At 41.3% G+C, this 25207-nt stretch overlaps 2 protein-coding genes across 3 annotated transcripts in view; one reads left to right on the forward strand and one right to left on the reverse strand.

The window, feature by feature from the left end:
- Positions 1-18149, forward strand: part of LOC144596833 (calcineurin subunit B type 1) — a 52053-nt gene extending 33904 nt beyond the window's left edge. The window contains exons 3-6 of one of the 2 annotated variants that reach the window (XM_078405669.1): positions 7131-7307; positions 11141-11200; positions 12922-13106; positions 16396-18149. In XM_078405669.1, coding sequence (XP_078261795.1) covers positions 7131-7307; positions 11141-11200; positions 12922-13106; positions 16396-16461 — 488 coding nt within the window. In that variant the 3' untranslated portion in view covers positions 16462-18149. The remainder of the gene's footprint in view (positions 1-7130; positions 7308-11140; positions 11201-12921; positions 13107-16395) is intronic. The other variant, XM_078405670.1, reaches the window with a different exon arrangement.
- A 497-nt stretch (positions 18150-18646) lies between these two features.
- Positions 18647-25207, reverse strand: part of pno1 (partner of NOB1 homolog) — a 36505-nt gene continuing 29944 nt past the window's right edge. Inside the window, exons 6-7 of the mRNA XM_078405668.1 lie at positions 21826-21896; positions 18647-18875 (exon numbers count right to left, since the gene is read on the reverse strand). Of these exons, the coding sequence (XP_078261794.1) occupies positions 18808-18875; positions 21826-21896 (139 nt within the window). The 3' untranslated portion in view covers positions 18647-18807. The remainder of the gene's footprint in view (positions 18876-21825; positions 21897-25207) is intronic.

Here is a 25207-nt window from a genome sequence, read left to right on the forward strand (position 1 = left end):
TAAGAGCTTAAGGATTTTTGCATCATTTGCTTATTTAGCACAGCAAGGAGTTCAGAATTAGATTTGGGAGCAGGTAACTTTACTACAGAAAAACACGAGTAACCATCTGGGGAATATGCATGTGAATGATCAGCTTTTTTTTGTGTACAAGCTGCCACATTTTAATCAGCCAAAAGAGTATAAATGGTGTAGATGCAGTGTGTGGAGTATACACAAACGTGTTTGTCCTAATAACCTGTTTCTGTACTGTAAACTCTTTTACATTGTAGTAATTGCTAAGGTAATGCATTTAACTTCAGAGAAAGTGTGCTCTATCTCTTATTGTGTGAGCCTAAATTGTTGCTTGAAACTTGCAAATTTATTTTTCCAATTCTCTTTCCTTTCTGAATCTTTTTATCCCTTATACCAGTCTGTCTTTTTTTCCTCATTTTGTACTTGATTTAACTGTAAGTGTCTGCTCCATGGTGTATGTCCTTTCTCAGACATCTCATCAGCTCAGTGAATGCTGTTGTGGCTCTCTTTGTGTATTTCCCAGATGTGGCTCTGTTCTCACCATGACCTTTCTTGAAGTTCAACTCAATGGTATGATTGGTTGTGAATCGGTGGAATTCTCTGCCTCAGAAGGCAGTGGAGGCCAATTCTCTGAATGCATTCAAGAGAGAGCTGGATAGAGCTCTTAAGGATAGCGGAGTCAGGGGGTATGGGGAGAAGGCAGGAACGGGGTACTGATTGAGAATGATCAGCCATGATCACATTGAATGGCGGTGCTGGCTCGAAGGGCCGAATGGCCTCCTCCTGCTCCTATTGTCTATTGTTGGAGGATGTAGAGAAGAAAGTCCGATTGCTGGTTTAAGGTGTTGAGGTTTTCCACAAGAAATGGACTTAGTGCAGCGTTTCGCAACCTTTTTACCCAGCGGATAAACTGATGTCTCAGGGAACCCCTACATAAAAATTATTATATATCTTTATTAATCTCTTTCTCTTTCATAAATTTAAAGTTCATAACGCAAACATAGTATGTTCTTCTGATAACTGGTTTAAGCAAAAAACAACGTCCGTTTTTCTCAAGATTATTGACAATGCAAAACACAAAAATGACTCAAAAATGCATTTATATATGATTAGCCTATTTATCACTATTTCTCTCGAAACCCCTAGCGACCTCTCGCGGAACCCTAGGGTTCCTGGGAACTCTGGTTAAGAAACACTGATTTAGACTATTGGTGTTGATACAGATAGATTGCAAGTGTCCTTGCCTTACTTATTGAAACGTTATATGCTTCTGTTACCCTCAAATATGACTCTGATGCACTGCGACCATCCTTCTCATCCTGTCCTTCATAAACATAATCCAGCACTCCGCCGGAGTCTGAAGAAGGGTCTCCACCCGAAACGTCACCCTTTCCTTCTCTCCAGAGATGCTGCCTGACCTGCTGCGTTACTCCAGCTTTTTGTGTCTATCCAGTACTCTGCCTGTGCTTTAAGCCCAGTTTTCCCATTGGTCCTGTTCTTGCTGACGGTGGCTTGCGATCAACCAGCACATTTTCTAAAAATCACCATCTTTGCTTTTCATGGAGTGCATGGTCTTGCCCTTCCTTTTGTAAGTAGATGGAATCCAAGAGAATAGCTAAAGGAAGAGTTGGACCTTTTAGGTCAGAAAGGTTACAACCCATGTGCAGAAACAAAAAGTGTGTTATAGCTCTTTTCACAATAGCAAGAAGTATTTTGGCATCTTTGAAAGTGAGTAAATTACTGGGCCCATGTGAAATATACCCCAGACTATTCAAATCAGCAAGGGCAGAAATTACAGAGCCTCTGACCATTTTTCAATCCTTCCTAACTATAGCAATGGTCCTGTTGATTCTGAATCTGAAGGCATATTCTGAAGGGCAGTCTGTCTTGGAAGGGCATAGAAACATAGACAATAGGTGCAGGAGGAGGCCATTTGGCCCTTTGAGCCAGCACCGCCATTCATGTGATCATGGCTGATCATCCACAATCAGTTAGCCGTGCCTGCCTTCTCCCCATATCCCTTGATTCCACTAGCCCCTAGAGCCCCAATGCACTCCACTGTCAGAGTGAGGCCCAGTGCTAATTGGAGGAACAGCACATTATAGTTTGCTTGGGCAGCTTATACCCCAGCGGTATGAACATTGATTTTCCCTTGCTTCTCTAAAGTAACCCTTGCTTTCCCTCTCTCACCATCCCTCCTTCTCTCCAGAGATGCTGCCTCTGAGTTACTCTAGCATTCAAGGACATGGATTTGTCAAAGATGCTGTATCTCTATTGATTTATCTTTGAGGAAACATCAAGGAGAGTCAATGAGGGCAGTTCATTTGATATAGGATAGTGACAGATATGACTCTAAATTGGTTTAGTGGCACCAAGTAAAGGGTAATGGTTGTCGCTCAATCCTTTGGATTTTTGCAAAACAAATGATTACCTGAAATGATAAAAGCAGTTTGCAGTTAATCAAGTCCCGTTTGCAAGCACAACCTAGAACACTTAAAAGGTTATAAAAACACAACAACTCCTCAAAACAGCGCTGCAAATAATATAACATGTTTCAAGAAATTGCCCAAGATTGAGTGATGTAAAATACCATAGTATTGTGCTTATTTTTGAAAAATGATCTTATTCGAAAATTATCTTATTTTCGTAGAACCTTGAGCAGTTTCAATTCTTAAATGTAACTTTAGCTTGCATACTCTGCCTTGAAATTTTAATCACTGCAGCGATCACTATAAAGAGCCTATAAGAAAATAACTGCAGATGCTGATGCAAATCGAAGGTATTTATTCACAAAATGCTGGAGTAACTCAGCAGGTCAGGCAGCATCTCAGGAGAGAAGGAATGGGTGACGTTTCGGGTCGAGACCCTTCTTCAGACTGATGTCAGGGGGGCGGGACAAAGGAAGGATATAGGTGGAGACAGGAAGATAGAGGGAGATCTGGGGAGGGGAAGAGAGGGACAGAGGAACTATCTAAAGTTGGAGAAGTCGATGTTCATTCCACTGGGCTGCAAGCTGCCCAAGCGAAATATGAGGTGCTGTTCCTCCAATTTCTGGTGGGCCTCACTATGGCACTGGAGGAGGCCCATGACAGAAAGGTCAGACTGGGAATGGGAGGGGGAGTTGAAGTGCTTGGCCACAGGGAGACCAGTTTGGCCAACGCGGACCGAGCACAGGTGTTGAGCGAAGCGATCGCCAAGCCTGCGTTTGGTTTCGCCGCTGTAAATAAGTTGACATCTGGAGCAGCGGATGCAATAGATGAGGTTGGAGGAGGTGCAGGTGAACCTCTGTCTCACCTGGAAAGACTGTTTGGGTCCTTGGATGGAGTTGAGGGGGGAGGTAAAGGGACAGGTGAGCCTTTACTTCTCTGCACAACTGATCGTACCTGTCTGCATGTTCCCTGTCTGCAAGCTGCTTTTTAAATTTTACTTGCCTAAAATCATTCTGTTTACTAGTGATGATTTGGAATCCAGCTTATCTCTGCACGAAAGCACAACCCTGTCTGCAGGTCCTAACATGTACCAATGTTTATCTCCAACAGTTATTTTAATATGCACAAATCAATGATGACAGTTTGATACAACATTCTCCAACCCCCACTTTGATGTGCCATCATAATCCCACTTGTTTTTTCTGTCTAAATAATTTGATTTATTATTGTTGTATTCTACAGTTATGAACAGATATGGGAGTAGGCTCTCCTCTGCCATTTAATAAGATTGTGGCTGATCTGATTGTGAACTCAGCTGTACATTCCTATCCATTCTTAGTAAACGTCCACACTTTTACTTGTAATGCTTCCATTTACCCTTTGAGGGTTTCTTGTCCCTCACTCCTCTTTAAAAACAAATCTTCGCTACCATGATTGGGTTATCCATAGTAGTGAACTGTTATTTCAGATTCTCGACCCGAAACCTCACCCATTCGTTCTCCCCAGAGATGCTGCCTGTCCTGTCCGCTGAGATACTCCAGTATTTCGTCTCATCTCCCAAAAGAGGAAATGTCCTCCACAACTATCCTGTCAAAGTCCTCCTGGGGCTAGTGTTTTTCTGACAAATCCACTCTTCATTCCAGTCAGACAAGACTAGTTGTCTAGGAAGTCTGGTTTTTTTTGGGGTGGGGGGGTTTCTGAAGAAGGGTCTCGACCCAAAACGTCACCCATTCCCTCTCTCCTAGATGCTGCCTGACCTGCTGAGTTACCCCAGCATTTTGTGATACCTTAGACTAGTTGTCTATATTTCTTCATTATGAGACAACCTGTCCACTCTGGGCATTGGCCAAGTAAATTTTAACTGCTTCCAATGTTTCTGCTTGTTTTCTCAGATAAGGGGACCTGTTCTATACCTAGTATTCCAGATCTGGTCTCACCAAAGTCTTGGTACAATAAAAGCATCACCCCCCCTACATTTGTATTTGATTCCCTTAGCAATGAATATCAACATTGTGGTAGCTTTCCTAATTACAGGTGCTCCTCAACTTACATTGGGGTTACCTTCCAATAAACCCATCGTAAACTGAAAATATCGTGCGTGGAAATGCATTAATACACCTGATCGCGTGGCCGGAAGTGAGCTGCGGGTCGCTGCCGTTGCCCAGCGTTTGCACCGTTGTAAAGTCAAAATATCGTACGTCGAAGCATCGTTAGTCAGGGAGCTTCTGTACCTACTATGCATGTATACTAGTCTTTTGCACTAGGATACCCAGATCCCTTGCAGCTCAGAACTCTTCAATCTCTCTCCCCCTAAATAACGTATTGCTTTGTCCAAATTTCAATAGACAATAGGTGCAGGAGGAGGCCATTCGGCCCTTCGAGCCAGCACCACCATTCAATGTGATCATGGCTGATCATTCTCAATCAGTACCCCGTTCCTGCCTTCTCCCCATACCCCCTGAGTCCGCTATCCTTAAGAGCTCTATCTAGCTCTCTCTTGAATGCATTCAGAGAATTGGCCTGCACTGCCTTCTGAGGCAGAGAATTCCACAGATTCACAGCTCCCTGACTGAAAAAGTTTTTCCTCATCTCAGTTCTAAATGGCCTACCCCTTATTCTTAAACTGTGGCCCCTGGTTCTGGACTCCCCCAACATTGGGAACATGTTTCCTGCCTCCAACGTGTCCAACCCCTTAATAATCTTAATAAGATCCCCTCTCATCCTTCTAAATTCCAGTGTATACAAGCCTAGTCGCTCCAGTCTTTCAACATATGACAGTCCCGCCATTCCGAGAATTAACCTAGTAAACCTACGCTGCACGCCCTCAATAGCAAGAATATCCTTCCTCAAATTTGGAGACCAAAACTGCACACAGTACTCCAGGTGCGGTCTCACTAGGGCCCTGTACAACTGCAGAAGGACCTCCTATACTCGACTCCTCTTGTTATGAAGGCCAACATTCCATTGGCTTTCTTCACTGCCTGCTGTACCTGCATGCTTCCTTTCAGTGACTGATGCACTAGGACACCCAGATCTCGTTGTATGTCCCCTTTCACATTTTCTCACATTATACTGCCCTTTCCAGATCCATGACTGCTCACTAGACATTATCACAACAAGAATGATATGATGGAGTACAGAAAAGTTGGTTTTATATGGTGGTACATGGAGCTGGTTACATCAAAAGAATAATTTACAATTAGTAAATACGTGCTGGTATAATTGAGCCAGTAGAATTCCCAGTAGTTCCTATCTCTTTCCTGTGATAATGATTCCTCCATGATTTTCATGGTCATTTAATTTGATATATCTAGATATTGCAGAATTGACATTTTAATCTTTCGCTGCACCTCTATCTTGTACACTTTTAGATAAATTTAATGTCCTCTAGTTTTTAATATCCAAAACCAAACCAGAACTAATTGCATTGTGAACATTTATATATCGCTTGGTGAAAGTTGATGCTCGCATTTAATGTATTGGAACCAAGGGATATGGGGAGAAGTTGGGCACGGGTTACTGATTGTGGATGATCAGCCATGATCACAATGAATGGTGGTGCTGGCTCGAAGGGCCGAATGGCCTCCTCCTGCACCTGTTTTCTATGTTTCCATGTATTTATAAAAAACTTGGGTTAATGACTCGGTAAGCTAATAATTCCTAAACCTGCCTGGGTTTGTATGAATGTTTGGTTGCCATTTGACTTAGTTAGACATTTTGCATATAATCTATCCTAATTCTGATAACTGGCTTGTAATTTTTCCACTTTGTTATTTATGGCATTTCGGTTAATTCTTGGGAAGAGGGAAGGAGAACAACGTTAAAAACCAGGTGGATTTACATAATCTGCTTTAATGTAAAGTATTATCATTGTAACTGTGCCATTTTCCCAATGCTTTCTTCCCTCACCCAACCAAAGAAGATGACATTTTCTTTTATGTAAATTAGAAATTAGCAGCGGCTAGTTCCAATTTTTTGACAGTCCAGCGATGTACCGACTTGTGGCAGTAAGTTTGTTTTAAGGTGACATGTTCACTTATCCCATGCTCTTGTTTTCACGTTTGGCTTTGAAAGTTGCCTCATTTTTAATGTTGGGTACAAATTAACTCTACCTGCCATCTAATGTGTGACTTTGCAGCTCTTGCAATCTAAATGGTTCAACATTTTATATGAAAAAAGCAGCAACTATTGGGTTGCCATGTTTACTCTGAAATCAGTGAACCCATGTAAACATTACACAGAATCATCTTTGCCAACATTCTTGTTAAGGTATGCTGTGTAAAGATTAATAGGCTTTTTATATTTGTCTGCTGAAACATACTACAGCTCGACTCCCTAATGCTTGGATAGAACTGGGATTAATTAATCTGTGGTGAGTCACGTCACAATCCTACCACTGCTAATATTGGAAACGCATGTGTTGTCTGGCTCTGATCTCAGCGTTGTACCAACAGAAATCTGATCAAAATGGCCACAGCTCAAACAGGCAAAAAGCTGAGTGAGTGGCTTGTTCAGTGTCTTAGAAATGAGGTTGCCGCAAGGAAGAAAGTTGTTTCATTGAAGTTTGAATCTTCCATCCATCTTGCAGATTTGCAAGACAACTTTGATTTTTTTTTTTAAATTGAAAGTCTATTATTTTGGTCGTTTCATTTTTATATGTCAAGTAAATTACCAATTTTACTTTTCTAGTTGATGCTGATGAGATTAAACGACTAGGAAAGCGTTTTAAGAAACTGGATTTGGACAATTCTGGCTCACTAAGTGTGGAGGAATTTATGTCTCTCCCCGAGTTGCAACAGAACCCACTAGTGCAACGAGTTATAGATATCTTTGACACGGATGGAAATGGTGAAGTTGACTTTAAAGGTAAGGTGTTTTCAGCATTTAAATATTTTTGGTTGTGTACAATTTATTGAAAGCAGAATGTATATTATTGGGCACAGTGTGGATATGTTCATTGTTCTTCCATGCTATGTGAAAATTATTTTTTCATATTACATAAACTTTATTCATTTCTTTGTTAGACCAAAAAAACACACTTGATAACAGACTAAATAATGGGATTGATTGGTACATCTGATTTATTTTAACTTAGTACACGTCGGACAATTTTTCAATACCACCAGCAATTCCTGCTGCACGCAGTGGACTTTCTGAATTTTAATTATTTAAAACAATGTTGAGAAGACATTGAGGTTACAGTGTACTGATAAATTGTAATTATTTTTTAAATGACAGTTGCTCATCTCAAATGACTGGCATTTTACCAGATTTCAGCTGTTTGATGATCTATTTAAATAGCCGTGAAGATGATAACTATAATCTGATTGTCACATGGAGGGTTTACCCTGAATTCCCTCAAAGATAAACGGTGGATTTTCTGGGTCAGGAGTGGGTGGGGTAGCCAAGCACTATTTGTCCCCCTCTTCGGACAAGTGAAATGCAAACAGGAGTCGATTACTTTGTAATTATTTAAACAATAAGACTTTAAAATTACACCTACACATGTATATTTAAAATGGATGTGCTTTGTATTGGAGAGATACATTTCTGATTGGCAACCTTTTTCAAATAAAAATCAATGTACGCGCATAAAGTTAATCGTATTAGTTTTGCAACCAAGCTTGAAATTAGAGGTCTTTGCTCGCAGAAGGTTGGAGGTCTGTCCAACTCTGCTAAATAGTTAATTAATTTATGTGGAAAATTAGATTCTGGTTATTCTTTTGTGTTGTTCTTTGCAACAATTTTACGAGAAACTTTTTTCCTGACCTTGAGTAATTTGACAATTACACAATAGCTGTAATTTAGTGTTTTTTAAAAATTTCCCAGTATAAAGTATCAATAATGTATTTGTTTAAATGTTGATTAAATGTTTATCATCATTAATAGTTGCTAACGTTTCAATCTTGCTCCAGTAACTACTAACGTGAATGTTGATCATAAGAAAAAGACATTTGAGTTGAAGTAGAGAGTATTCAGGAAATTTGTTGATTTTTATGAACGTTACTATAGAGTAAAGGAACCAACTTCCAGATAACGTCCTGAGAGTGCTCCAGAATTTGATTTTGTTTGTAGATTGAGATGATAATGAAGTGCAACCATAAGCTGGTTTCATCTCCCATATGGCCATGTGAAGTATTAAGCAGTAATTCCTAGAGTCCTTAAATGGATTCACTTGAAGCTAATGTCAAGCCCCACCTCGCATAAAAATAACTCAATAATCAGAGCTGGTTGTAAAGAAGGAGATAGTATATTTCAGGGGCGACTCGTGTATAAGGAGGTACAAGGGGCTCTAGATGCTGTTTACTAAAAAAGACACCGTTTACTGAAAAAGACTCTGTTTTGGAGGTGGTGATTCTGGCTGGGACCCTTCTTTGAAACAGTCTGAAGATGGGTTCCGACCCGAAGGTTTACCTATCCATGTTCTCCAGGGATGCTGTCTGACCCGCTAGATGTCTCCAGCACTTTGTGTCTTTTTGTTTTGTGAGTTATATATAGATTGGAATGATCAGGTTATCCTGGAAAATTGTCATTTTATGATACAATTGAAACTGGGATTTCGTACTTTTAAATACTCTTTGGATAAAGTAAAGTTTGCAGTAAAAACATTCATCCACATGCAGGTAGTTCTGCTACAACCTTTTATTTCGTAATATGAATGGGATATAATACGATTGAATTAGAGGGAAAAAATTGTGTGACGTGGGTTGAATTGGTTACAACACGGTTTCTATTGGGAACTAGAGAAAAGCAGAAAACAAAGCTGTCTTGGGTTAAAGAAAAATCCAGGGTAAAGAAACTGTTTCCATCTAAACCATTCCCTATTATAATCAGACATCCCTGTCTCTAAGAACACAGTCTGTCAGTTTTACCTCTTATTTATATTTAAAATAGTTGAAAGCCTCAGCGAGGCAGTGGCGCTGGTGTGCGACGGGCACGGTGATGGACGCCCCACACATCTCTGTCCTCCACACAGCTGGCCAGCTCCTCTTTTGTCTCTACTTGTGCGTCTTCCATCAACGCCTTCAGCATGGTCTTGTTTGGCCGTCCCGGGTTCCGTCTTCCATGGGGTGGGTTCCCACAGCACAGCCTTGTTTGCTGGTGTTTCTGGGTGGCGGTGGCAACGACCAGCGAGCCTCGTCCTTCTCCATCTTCTCGGTCAGAGGTGGAATCTCCCCGTAGAGCTGGGCGTTGGTGGTGCGGTCCCTCCAACTGACATTTTGAACTTTTCGGAGCATTCGGGTGTAGACACCATCGAGAGACTTGGACAGTGCTCGAGTGAGAGTCCATGCCTCACACTACACCTCGGTGGCGCAGCGGCAGAGTTGCTGCATTACAGCGAATGTAGCGCCTGAGACTCGGGTTCGATCCTGACTACGGGTGCCGTCTGTACGGAGTTTGTACGTTCTCCCCGTAACCTGCGTGGGTTCTCTCCGAGAAGGTACAGGTATGTAGGTTAATTGACTGGGTTCAATGTAAAAATTGTCCCTAGTGTGTGTAGGATAGTGTTAATGTGCGGGGATCGCTGGGCGGAGCAGACTCGGTGGACCGAAGGGCCTGTTACCGCGCTGTATCTCTAAATCTAAATCTAAAAAATCTAAATCTAAAAAAGAATCACACCCGTACAATAATACGTCACCTATCATGTTCTCCAGAGATGCTGCCTGATCCACTGAGTTACTCCAGCACTTTGTCTTCTCTTGTGAACCATCATCCACAGTTGATTTTGTCTCAATCATTAACAGGTGCAGAGTGATGTCACGTGGATGACTTCAGTTTTGTTGATGCTTTAGATTGGACACAAATAAATAGTATCCAATTACAGCCCGAGCCCTGTAAGCTGTGGAATTTCCTTGCATTATAAGACCAGTAAATTGCAAACCACTTATTTCTTGTTTATTTAGGAACATATCTCTAGTATCAAATGGACCCCTTCTTTCTTGCATCCCCACCACTTGATGGATGCTGTCCCATTGTTTTCAACTCTGAAGATCTTGGATTCATCACAGCCAGGCAACTCCCTAGTGAAAGTAATGCCTGAGATAGTGGCAGAAGGTCAACAATGGTCTTGCACAAAGGGCTGAGTACCCTTCACGTTCAGAGCTGCGAAAAATGTCGCTCTTAACTTGGCCACAGGTCCGTTGTCCTGCCGATGGCACTGGGCCGGAGTTGCAGTGGCCTGGCCTGGCAATGTTGTTGATGCCCTCCGCCGCTCCGTGCCGCTGCAGGCTGCATATGCTCAGTACGCTCGGCCTCCTGGAGCGGTGTCTGATCCACACGAGCCCTAGGCAGCAGCAGGGCCTCCAGCGGCCCAGTCCACTAATACCTCGACCCACAAATACGCCGTCCCTCAGCTCAGCCTCCGTGCCCCCCGGGGTGCCTCCCGCAGCCGACCCCAAAGACTAAGAGTGCCTCCGAGGGTGCAGGAGGGGAGACCCCAGCACACTCATTGCTGCCTTTGGTTTTCCTCCATCCATGACTGCCACTATCTTGAATCTCTCCAACTATCAGCCAGAAAGTGCACGCTTATTATTGATCAGACTGGCCTGGAGTCTCCCTGCTTTCCCTGCTCCCTGCTGTAACCATGATTCATAAATGCATTTAGTTACATTAACTGGTTTAAATAACTGGTGTAAGCGATATTTTAAGTGATCAGCCAACTCAGATACAACTAGCTGTTTTGTAATCATTCCTTGCAGAGTTTATTGAAGGAGTCTCCCAGTTTAGTGTTAAAGGCGACAAAGAACAGAAATTGCGATGTAAGTATATCGTACTTCACTGGTGCCGAATGTTATTTACTGTTCATTAGTGTAAATTGCTGCAATTAATTTCATCCAGAATGTTTGTTTAATAAGAAGTAATTTTGCGGTATCAGGTTATGGATTAAAGCCGTGTTTCAGAGGCAACCAAGTATTCTGTTCACCGGTAATACCAGTGGGGTGGTAATGTGATTGGATGTGCCTTCTCTTAGAATTGGTGATGAACATTAGGCTTGATCGATGAGCCTAGTCCTTGATTGATTAGGCTAGTTCTGAGGCACTAATTAACAAAAGTGTTTACTTGGCCAAGCTTCATCCTCAGTCCACATTACAACAAATATAGATGTCCTCCTGCTCATTTATTTATTTCCTTCTGTGGGAGTCTGTTGTATTTCATTCATTACAAGTGTGACACTACTTCAGAAGAAATTCATTAGCCCGTAGAAACATTAGGACATATTTATCTCTCCAGCTTGTTTCACCATTCAGATTTATCTTATCTGGAACCAAATTCCACACGCCAGTCTTTGCCCCATATCCCTTTTGTCGTTGGTGAAAAAAATTAAGTTTTAAAATTTACGAATGACTTGACATCATGTGTGAATTGCGGAGGAGAATCTCAAACTTCTGATGCATTTTATGCATGGAAATATAATGTGTAATTTGGATCCAACTCTAATCTGAAACACTGGATATAGATTTTACCTTCTGTCCCTCGTGCTGGACTCCAACCTTTCGGAATAGTCTCCCTCCAATCTATCAGTCCAATCGTCTTTAATTTTAGCAAAGGATTTAAACTCGTATTGTGCAAACTCTCTCCTGGTAATTTAGCATTTGGAGTTTCAGGCATGACATAAGATCTTGGTGCAAGTCTCTCATCCCAGGGCTGAGAACCAAACATTTCCCGAGTGGTATCATTTCTATCCGCTTTTATATTTGACATTGAGATAAAAATGTTAACAGAATGTTAGCCTTTAAGTGTCTGTGGCACTTTAAAAACTCAGTCTCTCTTCCATTGTTATTATTTCTACTGTTTCTCTATTCAACCCTTGTGATCCAAAGTGCATGACTTGCACATGTCTGCATAGATGGCTTTTTGCCACAATAGTATCTAATCACAAATCTATCAAAGTCTCCATAAATGTTGTGCTTGTAAGCGGTTTATTTACTACAGCAACCAGATATGTTCTCCATCCAAGTTACTCACAAATGCAATGAAGAGTTGGAACCCCACCTAGTTTTTATGGGTATCATTAATAACATTTCCAAAAGCCCCCATTATAAATGCTGTCTTCCGCTCGGTTTCCCAGCCAGTTCAGTAATTTTGCTGTGGGCTCTGCTGGACTTCCAGAAAAACACTTTCCGTATAGGCTCTCCTCTCCCAATATTTTAGCTGCCACGTCCAAAGATTGCTTCATGAACCTGATATCAATATTTCAAATGTATTCAAAAGAAAATGTTGATATTTCAATTTGCTTCTCTAAGTTTATGATAAAATCATGTTAAATCCTACCACGTAACGGTGTCTAATGCTGATAGAAACAATATGAACTGTTTCCCAACTGATGATTTGTAGCTATGTGGAGTTTTAGCAATTTTGAATTGTCAGAGGGAAAGATAAAACTGTTGAAAAACATTTGATGTAAAGTAAAACCTGAATGTTAGCAGCTTCCCACAGTTTTTCCTGCAACAACTTTTCTGTGACCTTTTCCTCTCATCAGTTGCTTTCCGCATCTACGACATGGATAAGGATGGGTACATCTCTAACGGAGAGCTTTTCCAAGTGCTTAAGATGATGGTTGGGAACAATCTAAAGGACACACAGCTCCAGCAAATTGTAGATAAAACCATAATTAATGCGGATAAGGATGGAGACGGAAGAATATCCTTCGAAGAGTTTTGCGCAGTAAGTTGAGCTATTTTACTTTGAACAAATGCTTATTTAGTTTTGCTAAGATTTATTAGGATCGAGTAACATTGAACAGTAGAGCACATGAACCGGCACTTTGCCCAGCAATGTTTGTGCTGAACATGGTGCCAAGATCAACTTTTATCTCCCTGAACATGAATCATATCACTCCCTTCCCTGTACATCCCCGTGCCTATCCAGAAGTCTACTAACTGCCACCATCATATCTGCCTCCCCTACCACTCCTGTCCTTCACATCAGGGCTGTGGAGCCGATACCCAAAACACCCGACATCTGACTCCGACCCCTTGATTTCTTGTGCATCCGACTCAGACTCAAACTGACTCGACTCCAGCATCACCAGAATTGGTCCGGCTCTGACTCCGACTCCAGCCTTGGCGACATCTACTTTAAACTTTGCCCCTCTCACCTCAAAGCTATGCCCTCGGGCACCGTTCCAGTAAACCTCCTCTGCGCCCCTTGCAAAGCCTCCACATCCACCAGGTGACCAGAGCTGCGCTTAATGCTCCTAATGTGGCCGAATCGAAGACCTATAAAGCTGCATCATGACTTCCTGACTCTAGCAGTCAATGCTCAGACAAACGAAAGCAAGCATGCCAGACACCACCTTTACCACCCTGTCTACTTGTGTGGCCACTTTCAGGGAGTTGGCGACTTGGACTGGCGATCCCCCTGCACATCAGTGCTGTTCCACAGTCATGCCATTAATTGTGTATTTTTCCCCTTGAGTTCAGCCTCTCAAAGTGCAGCCCTTCACACTTGCACATTGAATTTAATTTTCATCCATTTGTTAGCAATAGACAATAGGCGCGGGAGGAGGCCATTTGGCCCTTCGAGCCAGCACCGCCATTCAATGTGATCATGGCTGATCATTCTCAATGGTGTCAAATGAAAAAAATTGAAATTAAATTAACTTTAGTTGGATTTGAATGCACAAAATAGATTTTCAGAATGGAATGTAGCTGGAGTTTCTACTCTACCAGAGTATTCCTAATATTAATGACATTTGAATGACAGTGTGTTTCTAGAATTTGGCAAGCCACACTGAGATGTATTCAGCTATTCGTTTGCAAGTTTTGTATGTCCCCGGATTAGCTCAATTCCTTCTGCAATACTTCTCCAGCACAAATGCTGATGGAAAATGTGAAAAAAGTCTCAGCCTGCTGTATCCCCTAGCATTTGGTCACATCAGGTCAGGTTACTGATTGCAGATGATCAGCCATGATCACAATTAATGGCAGTGCTGGCTCGAAGGGCCAAATGGCCTCCTCCTGCACCTATTTTCTATGTTTCTATCTTCTGTAATCCGATGTGTCTAATAAAAGCTGGTGTGTATTTTGCCAAAGATTTACCTGCAGTGATGTGAATTTTTTAAAAAGGCCACCAGAATAGTTCTCCATTTTCTTTGTCTGATCGACAGTGGACTAGGCTTTTATGTGCTAGCTATACGGTGGTCAGTGATCTATTATTATTTCAGCTGATTTCGGAAGCTAATAATGCTAATTGTATGAAATGAAGGAAACGAAAAGCTTGTCTTGCACTTTTTAGTGCAAAAAAGTGAATAGACAATAGGTGCAGGAGTAGGCCATTCGGCCCTTCGAGCCAGCACCACCATTCAATGTGATCATGGCTGATCATTCTCAATCAGTACCCCGTTCCTGCTTTCTCCCCATACCCTCTGACTCCGCTATCATTAAGAGCTCTATCTAGCTCTCTCTTGAATGCATTCATAGAATTGGCCTCCACTGCCTTCTGAGGCAGTGAATTCCACAGATTTACAACTCTCTGACTGAAAAAGTTTTTCCTCATCTCCGTTCTAAATGGCATACTCCTTATTCTTAAACTGTGGCCCCTGGTTCTGGAATCCCCCAAAATTGGGAACATGTTTCCTGCTTCTAACGTGTCCAACCCCTTAATAATCTTATAGTTGAAAATTAATACCAGAGCATCGCGTTATTTGAAACTCAAAAAGAGTGAAAATATAGACAGGGATGATCATCCGGGTCATTGAACATATTGAGAATTGCACTTTGTTTCAGCCTCAACAGAATTTGAAATGTTTGATTGCATAGATTCTATCATGCGGTTACATTTTCACTGCATTTGAATACAGATATTTAAATATAACATGAGATGGATGGATTCCATCAATCTGGCAGAGTTGATGGTTTCATTACAGAATCATCATTACTGCGGAAGAGGAAGTCGTCTGGCTCACCTACACACCACAACAGCTCTTTGTACAACAGTTCCTTTTCTCCTACATTTTTATCTGTAGATCTATTTTTCTCCTCCATCTGCCTACACAGTTCGCTCGATGCAGCTTTGATCTCTGTTGCTATTCCAGGTCAGATGCATTCTGCGAAGAAGGAAAAAAAATTCCCACACACCCTTTGCTTGTCATTTTTTGATTTCTGTCCTAGTTCTTTGCATATCTTGCTGATGACGAACAGCTACCTTGCACGGCTCTCTACTTATCCTCCATGAATTTGGTGTCCAGAATTAGTCGCCAGTTGTGGTCAAATCAATGTCATTTTTAAGGTTTGACATAACCTCTGGTTTTGGACTTTGCCTCTATTTGAGAAACCCAACTCTATTTATACTTGTTACTTAATTTTTTTAAAAAATATTCTAATATTTAGATGTTTTTATATGACATTTAAAGAAGAGTACATGACACTCACTGTTACAACCACAGAGTATCTGTTCTTTGATACAATGGGCTCTCATCTTCCTTAACAGCCTTATTCAAAGGCTTTCTGAAAATCTAGCTAAACAACATCCACTGACTCTCCTTTGTCTGTCCTGCTATTTACTTCTTCAAAGAATTCCAGCAGATTCGTCAGACGAGATCTCCCCTTCACAAAACCATGCTGACTTCAGCCTATTTTATCATGAACTTCTAAGTACTCCGTAACCTCATCCTTTATAATGGACTTAAATCTTAACAACCACTGAAGTCACGCTAGCTGGCCTTCAGTTCCCACTATTCTGCTTTGCTTCTTTCTTGTTCAGCGGGGTAATATTGGAAATTTTCCAATCGTCTGGAATGGACGCAAAAGTGGGATAACAGAATGGGCGATCGATGGTCAGCATGCATGGACACTGCTGGCTATCGGCCCCGTTTCCATGCTGTATCTAAACTAGTGTCTTTTTTGGACATTTGTTTAAATTAACATAAAAACTGTGTGTGAATGCTATTTGTTTATTTAAAAAATTCTAGTTGGCACATTTGCATGATTCGAATTGTGATAACATTCAATAGATGTACTCTTCCATCCAGGTCGTTGGAGGCCTAGACATCCACAAAAAGATGGTGGTCGATGTGTGACCTCTTCAAGACTCCACCCAACACTTCTGCTTTCTTCTCCATTTCTGAAGATCTGCCCAAAATGTCCAGCAATGCTTTGTGTATTTAATGGAAGTATTTTCTCTGTGAAGCCACTTTTTCCAACATGAGCCTCAAGAAGCCAACTAAGTGTTATTGAACTTCAATTCTCTCAATAACCCAGTGTAGCACTTTAAAATCTGAAGGACAGCTGAAAAGGAGCATCTCAGTGTGGTGGAGGGGCAGGCTTGGATTTTTATTTATTTCATTCTCATCTTTTATAATAAGGACGTATATCTTAATAGCTTTGTAAATGTAAAAGTAGTCATTTGGGCTTCAATAAACGATGCAGACTTGATTTAAAATAAAGTAGTCTACGAAGTGCCAAGCATGGATTACACAAACCATTTTAAAAAATACTTTTGTCATTGTTTTTATTGGGTTCCCCATGATGTATTTCATTTCGCAATAGATTAAAAAAAACTATTGAAAAATAGTTGATTCTTGTGAGCAGGGTTTACTTATACTATTGTTTTGGTATGTTGACTGCAACTGTAAACATTGCTTCTGATAACTATTTACATGTTAATAAATGTTCCTTTTTAGGGACTGTATCTTTAGCTAGTTCATCTTTCAGTAATTCCTCTAGCATAATGTAGATGCCAAGAACTTTACTCGAGTATAAATGGCAGGATGGTGAGGTGGGTAGATCTTTGTACAGGTTATGGTAACTTGGTGAGAATATCAGAAATTTAACCACAAGTCATTATCTTTGCAGTTACATTGCTTAAACAATTTAACTTGCAGGGAAACTTGGCTTGAAAAAAAACCATAACTCCAACTATAATTAGCAATGCAGTTCATTGCACTGCAGATTAAAAATCGTCTTAATCTTGTATTTTAGATGGATGCTTTTTTCAATTTGAACTTTTGCATCTTGTTATCCACGTGTGATGTTAGTGCATGTGCAGTGCATGAGGAACGAGCGGTTTCTGCTTCCTATTACGGTCCATTTGGTTAAAGTAAACAAAGCTTACAACAATTAGCTGCTTAATCCAGACTCTCCATTTTAACAAGACTTCTGTTGGGAAAAGGGGTGGGCTCGATTTCTCTTTCTGCAAAGGTTATTCACATGCCTCTGTACTGTTGCTGTTCCTTCATTTAAGTGCTGCACACTGGTGGGCTCTGACTGCGTGAGAGGTCCTGGTGCTTGGTGTCCTTGCATGATAAACTTTTTGCATGTAGATTGACTGATGTTCCTCTTGTTTACATAAATTACAATGTTCATATAAAAGTTGCCAAATGTTGGTAAATGTTGAAGAAAAAAAAAACTCCACTAACTTTCTTCCTCTGGATCAGTACATGGCTTGTAATTCATAGCCAGTGGTATCTGCTCCAGTGTCAATGGCCATGTGCTCTGTTTCAAGGGGGAATCTAGTCTTGTGAATTTATTTGTACATATTTGTTAGTCATGTAGGGAAAATGTTCCCTTTGCTTGTGCATAATTTGACTGCAGTCTGAACTAGTGTACATCTTTTTCCTTAATACAAGGAAATGTTTTTAGTTTTATGTAGGGGGGGTGGAAAAAGTGAATGTTGAGTTTTCTTCTCTGCATGTTGCATTATATGCGGTGGGACTATTGGAACCTTCATACTGTATAAGTAAATGGAAAATAAAACATTTGAAATGGTTTTGCTTTTAGTCCTTCAGCTGTTTACTTGATATCTAGTCAGCTTAAGGTGAGTCTCAACCTGTGGGAACAATAGTTGAGAGGTCCTATGTGTGTAATCAAATATAGGTAGAGAAAGGAACTGCAGGTGCTGGTTTACACTGAAGATAGACATAATACTAGTCTCTCTTCGATTTAAACCAGCAGTTCCTTCCTACACAAATACTAGAGTGACTCAGTGGGTCAGGCAGCATCTCTAGAGTACAAAATGCTGGAGTAACTCAGCGGGACAACTCAGCTGCATTACTCCAGCATTTTGTGGCTATCTTTAGTAGGTAGAGTAGACACAAAGCTGGAGTAACTATGTGGGGTCAGGCAGCATCTCCAGAGAAAAGGAATAGGTGACGTTTCGAGTCGTGTCCTTTCTAGGGAATGAGAGATATAGAAGGTATAGACTTGCTGAGTGATCATGGCCTTGGAATAACGAGACCCAAAACTAAGTGACAGCAGCCAATGTAATAAATGTGAAGCTGTTTATTATCCAAACACTCAATACAAATTGAGGAAAAGTTTGTGTTCTTTAGTTGCAGCACAGCCAAACTGATTTTCCATAATTAAATCCATGGGGTCATCGACAGTCCAAATAAGGTGCAAATTCAAAGCTCAAGTTCACCGCACGCTCAGAAACGCTCAGCCGCTCTGCTTGCCACCGCTCGAATGTTACCGTAAACCTTCGACGGAGGGCTCCCTGTAACAAGTGAAAAATCAGATATCAGCTTCTTGTCAACCATCCAGATAAACTTCACAGGTCAGTGACTACAATTCAGGAACTAAAAGCATTGCAGGGGAGATTCTCAAATCTTGGTCATACTTTGAAGTTTTGAACTGATTAACTTGCTTGGTATGCTTACTCCAGCTGATATAAAACTGTTGGAGGCAGGAAGCTAGCTCAAGGCTGATCTACAGTGTTTGTGACAAAGACCCATCATTTATTTATTTGCCTCTGTACTCCACAATTTGAGATTTGTAATAGAAAAAAATCACATGTGGTTAAAGTGCACATTGTCAGATTTTACTAAAGGGTATTTTTAAACATTGTGGTTTCACCATGTAGAAATAAGTTACAGCTGTGTTTATACATAGCGCCCCCCCACCCACATTTCAGGGCACCATAATGTTTGGGCACATGGCTTCACAGGTGTTTGTAATTGTGTTTAATTCCCTCTGTAATGCAGGTATAAGAGAGCTCTCAGCACCTAGTCTTTCCATCACCTTTGGAAACTTTTATTGCTGTTTATCAACATGAGGACCAAAGTTGTGCCAATGAAAGTCAAAGAAGCCATTATGACATTGCGAAACAAGAATAAAACTGTTAGAGACATCAGCCAAACCTTAGGCTTGCCAAGATCAACTGTTTGGAACATCATTAAGAAGAAAGAGAGCACTGGTGAGCTTACTAATCGCAAAGGGACTGGCAGACCAAGGAAGACCACCACAGCTGATGAATTCTCTCTATAATAAAGAAAAATCCCCAAACACCTGTCCGACAGATCAGAAACACTCTTCAGGAGTTGATTTGTCAATGACTAGTGTCTGCAGACTTCATGAACAGAAATACAGAGGCTACACTGCAAGATGCAAACCACTGGTAAGCTGCAAAAATAGGATGGCCAGGTTACAGTTGCCAAGAAGTACTTAAAAGAGCAACCACGGATCTGGAAAAAAGGTCTTGTGGACAGATGAGATGAAGATTAACTTATATCAGAGTGATGGCAAGAGCAAAGTATGGAGGAGAGAAGGAACTGCCCAAGATCCAAAGCATGCCACCTCATCTGTGAAACACGGTGGTGGGGGTGTTATGGCCTGGGCATGTATGGCTGCTGAAGGTACTGGCTCACTTATCTTCTTTGATGATACAACTGCTGATGGTAGTAGCATAATGAATTCTGAAGTGTATAGACACATCCTATCTGCTTAAGTTCAAACAAATGCCTCAAAACTCATTGGCCGGCGGTTCACTCTACAGCAAGACAATGATCCCAAACATACTGCTAAAGCAACAAAGGAGCTTTTCAAAGCTAAAAAATGGTAAATTCATGAGTGGCCAAGTCAATCACCTGATCTGAACCCAATTGAGCATGCCTTTCATATGCTGAAGAGAAAACTGAAGGGGACCAGCCCCCAAAACAAGCTAAAGATGGCTGCAATACAGGCCTGGCAGAGCATCACCAGAGAAGACACCCAGCAACTGGTGATGTCCATGAATCGCAGACTTCAAGCAGTCATTACATGCAACGGATATGCAACAAAATACTAAACATGACTACTTTCATTTACATAACATTGCTGTGTCCCAAACATTATGGTGCCCTGAAATGGGGGGACTATGTATAAACACTGCTGTAATTTCTACATGGTGAAACCAAAATGTATAAAAGAGCCCTTTATTAAAATCTGACAATATGCACTTTAACCACGTGATTTTTTTCTATTACAAATCTCAAATTGTGGAGTACAGAGGCAAATAAGTAAATTATGGGTCTTTGTCCCAAACATTATGGAGGGCACTGGACTTTGAGTAATTGAACACACACACAGTTTGGCAATTTGTTCCAGTTGACTACACAATTAACCCACATTACAGCTCATGTGCATCTGCCAGCACTTAAACACTCCCCAAATACATCCAAACCATTGCAAAAGATTAGAAAACCAATTACATTTAAATATTTGCTCCTTTATTGACATGGTCATTTATAGCCACCTGTTTTACAACCTTTCCTCAGTTGAAGTGTTCAATGGTGTTAATGTTCTTTGCATTCATTAGATTCATTAGTGCAATCACATCATTCCTATGGTGACCAGAACAGTACACAAAGCAAGCCGAGGAAGTGTTTATACAATTCTGGCATAACTACTGCTTTGGGGGGGGAACACAGGCCAACTACACGGGCATGTCACCAAACTTGAGTTGGACAAATTGTTACTGTCATTCTTTGGATTCAAAAGGATAGTAATGAATAAAGCAGGAATTGGGAACTATGGAGAGAGATGTCATGATTGCTCACAGAGTAGATAACCAAGAGGAAGTTTGTCAAAATCTTGCCACCCAATGAATTTTCCGGAAAAAAGCCCACATCTTTCAAATGTACAAAAGCAAATAAAGTGGATATCAGGTTTACTTGGAACCATCACAATCGGCTAAATCACCCCATATCAGTATTCCAGTTGGTAATGCATCTAAAAATTTAACAGACAAGGCCGTGTCATTTCACTCTGGTAAGGACACCAAATCAGTTGTTAAAATTCTCAGGTTGTCTGAGACTTGTAATAATTGTTCTCCATGCCACACATATTTTGTCATCAATTCTGCTTTGGTCAGAACAAAGGCAGCCAGCTTTTTTTAATTCTGCAAACTTTAAATTTACATTTGCTGTAAATCTAACTAAAGAATATTGAGTAACATCTTCCTGGTCGAACAAAAACCATCCTGACAATTATTATTGCTGCATTGAATGATCATATTTGTGAAAGTTTTTGGAACCTGACAAAAACAGTATTCAAAAGTTGAAATTGCTCTCTGTATAGACAGACTCATCCTTTACAGTGAAACCATTCAAATACATGGTGTCATGTATTTATCACTTAAAATGTGTAATTTCTTAAGTTACATAAGTGTCTAATCAGCAAGGTCGTACCTAGAATAAGGTTGCAAATAGCTGTCCGAGCCATCTTAATGTTCTGAAAGGAGCCCAGGATGTGCACTTTCCTGTTGAGAAAGGATCAATTTAGTTTAGAGATACAACGCGGAAACAGGCCCTTCGGCCCGAGTCTGCGCCGACCAGCGATCCCTACACACACTAGGGTTACACCACGCCAATTAACCCGCACGTCTGGAGTGTGGGAGGAAACCAAAGATCTTGGAGAAAACCCACGTGGAGAGAACGTACAAACTCCATACAGACAGCGCCCGTAGTCAGGATCGGGCCCGGGTCTCGGGCGCTGCAAGGTCAGCAACTACCGCTGCACCACTGAGCTGTCCACGGATCAGTAATGTTTTATTTCACATGCACAATCATTTCATTGACATCAAGCATGCAATAAACAATTCTCTATTCAACTTAAAACAAGCTGAGAAACTGCATTATTGACCTGAATAAATCCTGAATTATTTGCTTGAATCCTGAATAAATTGCTTAAAAAAACAGAATGACAGGTTATATTTCCAGCTGCTTCGCTCACAAAATGCTCCAAGTAGTAGTGGAGACATGGAATATTTTGCAAAAGACTAAAAATTGTTCCGTTTCAAAGCTATATTCAGTTAATGGATGTGGAAACAGTTCGCCTTACTCTGACTCTGCTTCAGTGTGTGATAACCTTTTATACAACTGCACATTACACGTTTTGAACATTAATGGAGAAAAGTTCTCTTTTTAAAAAAAACATTGCTATCAAAATAAATTGCCAAGAGAACTGCAAGAAACAAGTGGATCACTGCTGGGGACAGGGGCAAATGTTTCCTTTGACACTCCTGTTAATCAAGTGAAAGAGTTTGAAAATATAGAGCAAACGGCAAACAAGTAGAACAAGGTGCCAAAGGAAGAAGAGGCAGGTAGAATAACAACATTTAACAACACTTGGGCAGCTACATGGTTTAAAGGTTTATGGGCCAAATGTGGGTAGGCAGGACTAGCTCAGATGGGACATCTTGGTCAGCATGGATGAGTGGGGCCAAAGGGCCAGTTTCTATGCTGTATGACTGACTACTTCAGATAGTCCCTGCTTTCCCTCTCTATCCCCTCCCCTTCCCAGTTCTCCCACTAGTCTTTCTGTCTCCGACTAAATTCTATCTTTGTCCCGCCCCCTCCCACTAGTCTGAAGAAGGGTCTCGACCCGAAACGTCACCCATTCCTTCTCTCCAGAGATGTTGCCTGTCCCGCTGAGTTACTCCAGCATTTTGTGTCTACCTGACTGACTAGGTTCAAGGTCCAGAAACAAAGCATGATACGGGTCTGTATAAAATGATGCTAAATGCAAGGAAACATGAAGCCTGCAGACTGTAACGGTCAGGGTATCGAGCACAGAATGAGCTGGGACTATGTGATCTGTCGAAGTCAGATAATCTGGACAAGACATTAACCCTACACTAAAGGTATTAAAAACATACGATTTTCAAAACAAATCAGCAAGGAATGTGGCAATAATGGGTGACAAAACAATTAAATTAGCAGCAGAACCCATTAAAATATAGAGAACACAAAGAGATTCAAGCACTCAAAGGATCTGTTCACGGAGCAAGAAGATTTCAAGACAGTCACAAGCTTAATTGTCACCTGTACCGACAACTGAACAATTAAATTCTTACTTGTGCTGCAATGCAAAAACTACTCGTGTGAAAGTCACAGGTCAATGGAAACAAGACTGAATGAATAACGCATTATGTAGGGTGAAGGGATAAACCTGTTAATTACTCTATCGAAGGTATCACAAAGTGCTGGAGTAACTCAGCGGGTCAGGCAGCATCTCTGGTACACTGCAAGGTTAAAAAGCAAGCAGGATTAGAAGAAAGAAAAGCTGTATTCAATAGGGTCAGCAGTAAGTCAAACAAGGTAAGCCTAACAAGGTAAGCCGAAGAAAGACACAAAGTGCTGGAGTAATTCAGCTGGTCAGGCAGCATCTTTGGAGAGAAGGTAAGCTGCCGGCCGGTTTCAAGGAATAGACCGTGACTACCTCTGGTGCCTCAACACCAGAGACCCGGGTTTGATCCTGACCTCGGATGCTGTCTGTGTGGAGTTTGCACGTCCTCCCTGTGACTATGGGTTTCCTCCGGATGCTCTGGTTTCCTCCCACATCCCAAAGACGTGCAGGTTTGTAGGTTAATCGACCTCTAAATTGCCCCTAGCGCGCAGGGAGTGGATGAGAAAGTGGGATAACATGGAACTAGTGCGAACGGGTTGGCATGGACTCGGAGAGCTGAAAGGCCTGTTTCCAACACTATATATTTCAATTCAATTCAACCATCTTCATTAAACATTGCTTTGTTGTATCGGTACAAATGAATGAAACTGGTTGGGGTAGTGACTAATAAACCAGTATTCAAGGGTTTGTTATGACTAAGAACAGGTCTTCAGTTAAAATAGCCTGCAATGCACAGAATCAGGCAAGTGATATCCACTTTGCATACAATCTTCTTGACATTTTGTACTAGTTTCTGAACATCTGTTTCCTCAAAAGTAAAAAAAAAACAATGTGCAGCCAATACTGAGATACCCATTTAGCATTCACGTTCATAAGTTCTAGAAACATAGAAAATAGATGCAGGAGGCCATTCGGCCCTTCATTGTGATCATGGCTGATCGTCCCCAATCAATAACCCGTGCCTGCCTTCTCCTCATATCCCTTGATTCCACTAGCCCTCTGTCTAGAGGTCTATCTAACTCTCTCTTAAATCCATCCAGTGATTTGGTTTCCACTGCCCTCTGTGGCAGAGAATTCCAAATTCACAACTCTCTGGGTAAAAAAGTTTTTTCTCACCTCAGTTTTAAATGGCCTCCCCTTTATTCTAAGACTGTGGCCCCTGGTTCTGGACTCGCCCAACATTGGGAACATTTTTCCTGCATCTAGCCTGTCCAGTCCTTTTATAATTTTATATGTTTCTATAAGATCCCCTCTAAACTCCAGTGAATACAAGCCCAGTCTTTTCAATCTTTCCTCATATGACAGTCCCGCCATCCCAGAGATCAATCTCGTGAACCTACACTGCACTGCCTCAATTACAAGGATGTCCTTCCTCAAATTAGGAGACCAAAACTGTACACAATACTCCAGATGTGGTCTTACAGGGCCCTATACAACTGCAGAACCTCTTTACTCCTATACTGAAATCCTCTCGTTATGAAGGCCAACATGCCATTAGCTTTCTTCACTGCCTGCAGTACCTGCAGGCCAACGTTCAGTGACTGGTGTACAAGGACACCCAGGTTTCGCTGCACCTCCCCCTTACCTAACCTGACACCATTGAGATAATAATCTGCCTCCTTGTTTTTGCCGCCAAAGTGGATAACCTCACATTTATCTATA

The sequence above is a fragment of the Rhinoraja longicauda genome, chromosome 9, assembly GCF_053455715.1.
Source record: "Rhinoraja longicauda isolate Sanriku21f chromosome 9, sRhiLon1.1, whole genome shotgun sequence".
NCBI classification, from domain to species: Eukaryota; Metazoa; Chordata; class Chondrichthyes; order Rajiformes; family Arhynchobatidae; genus Rhinoraja; species Rhinoraja longicauda.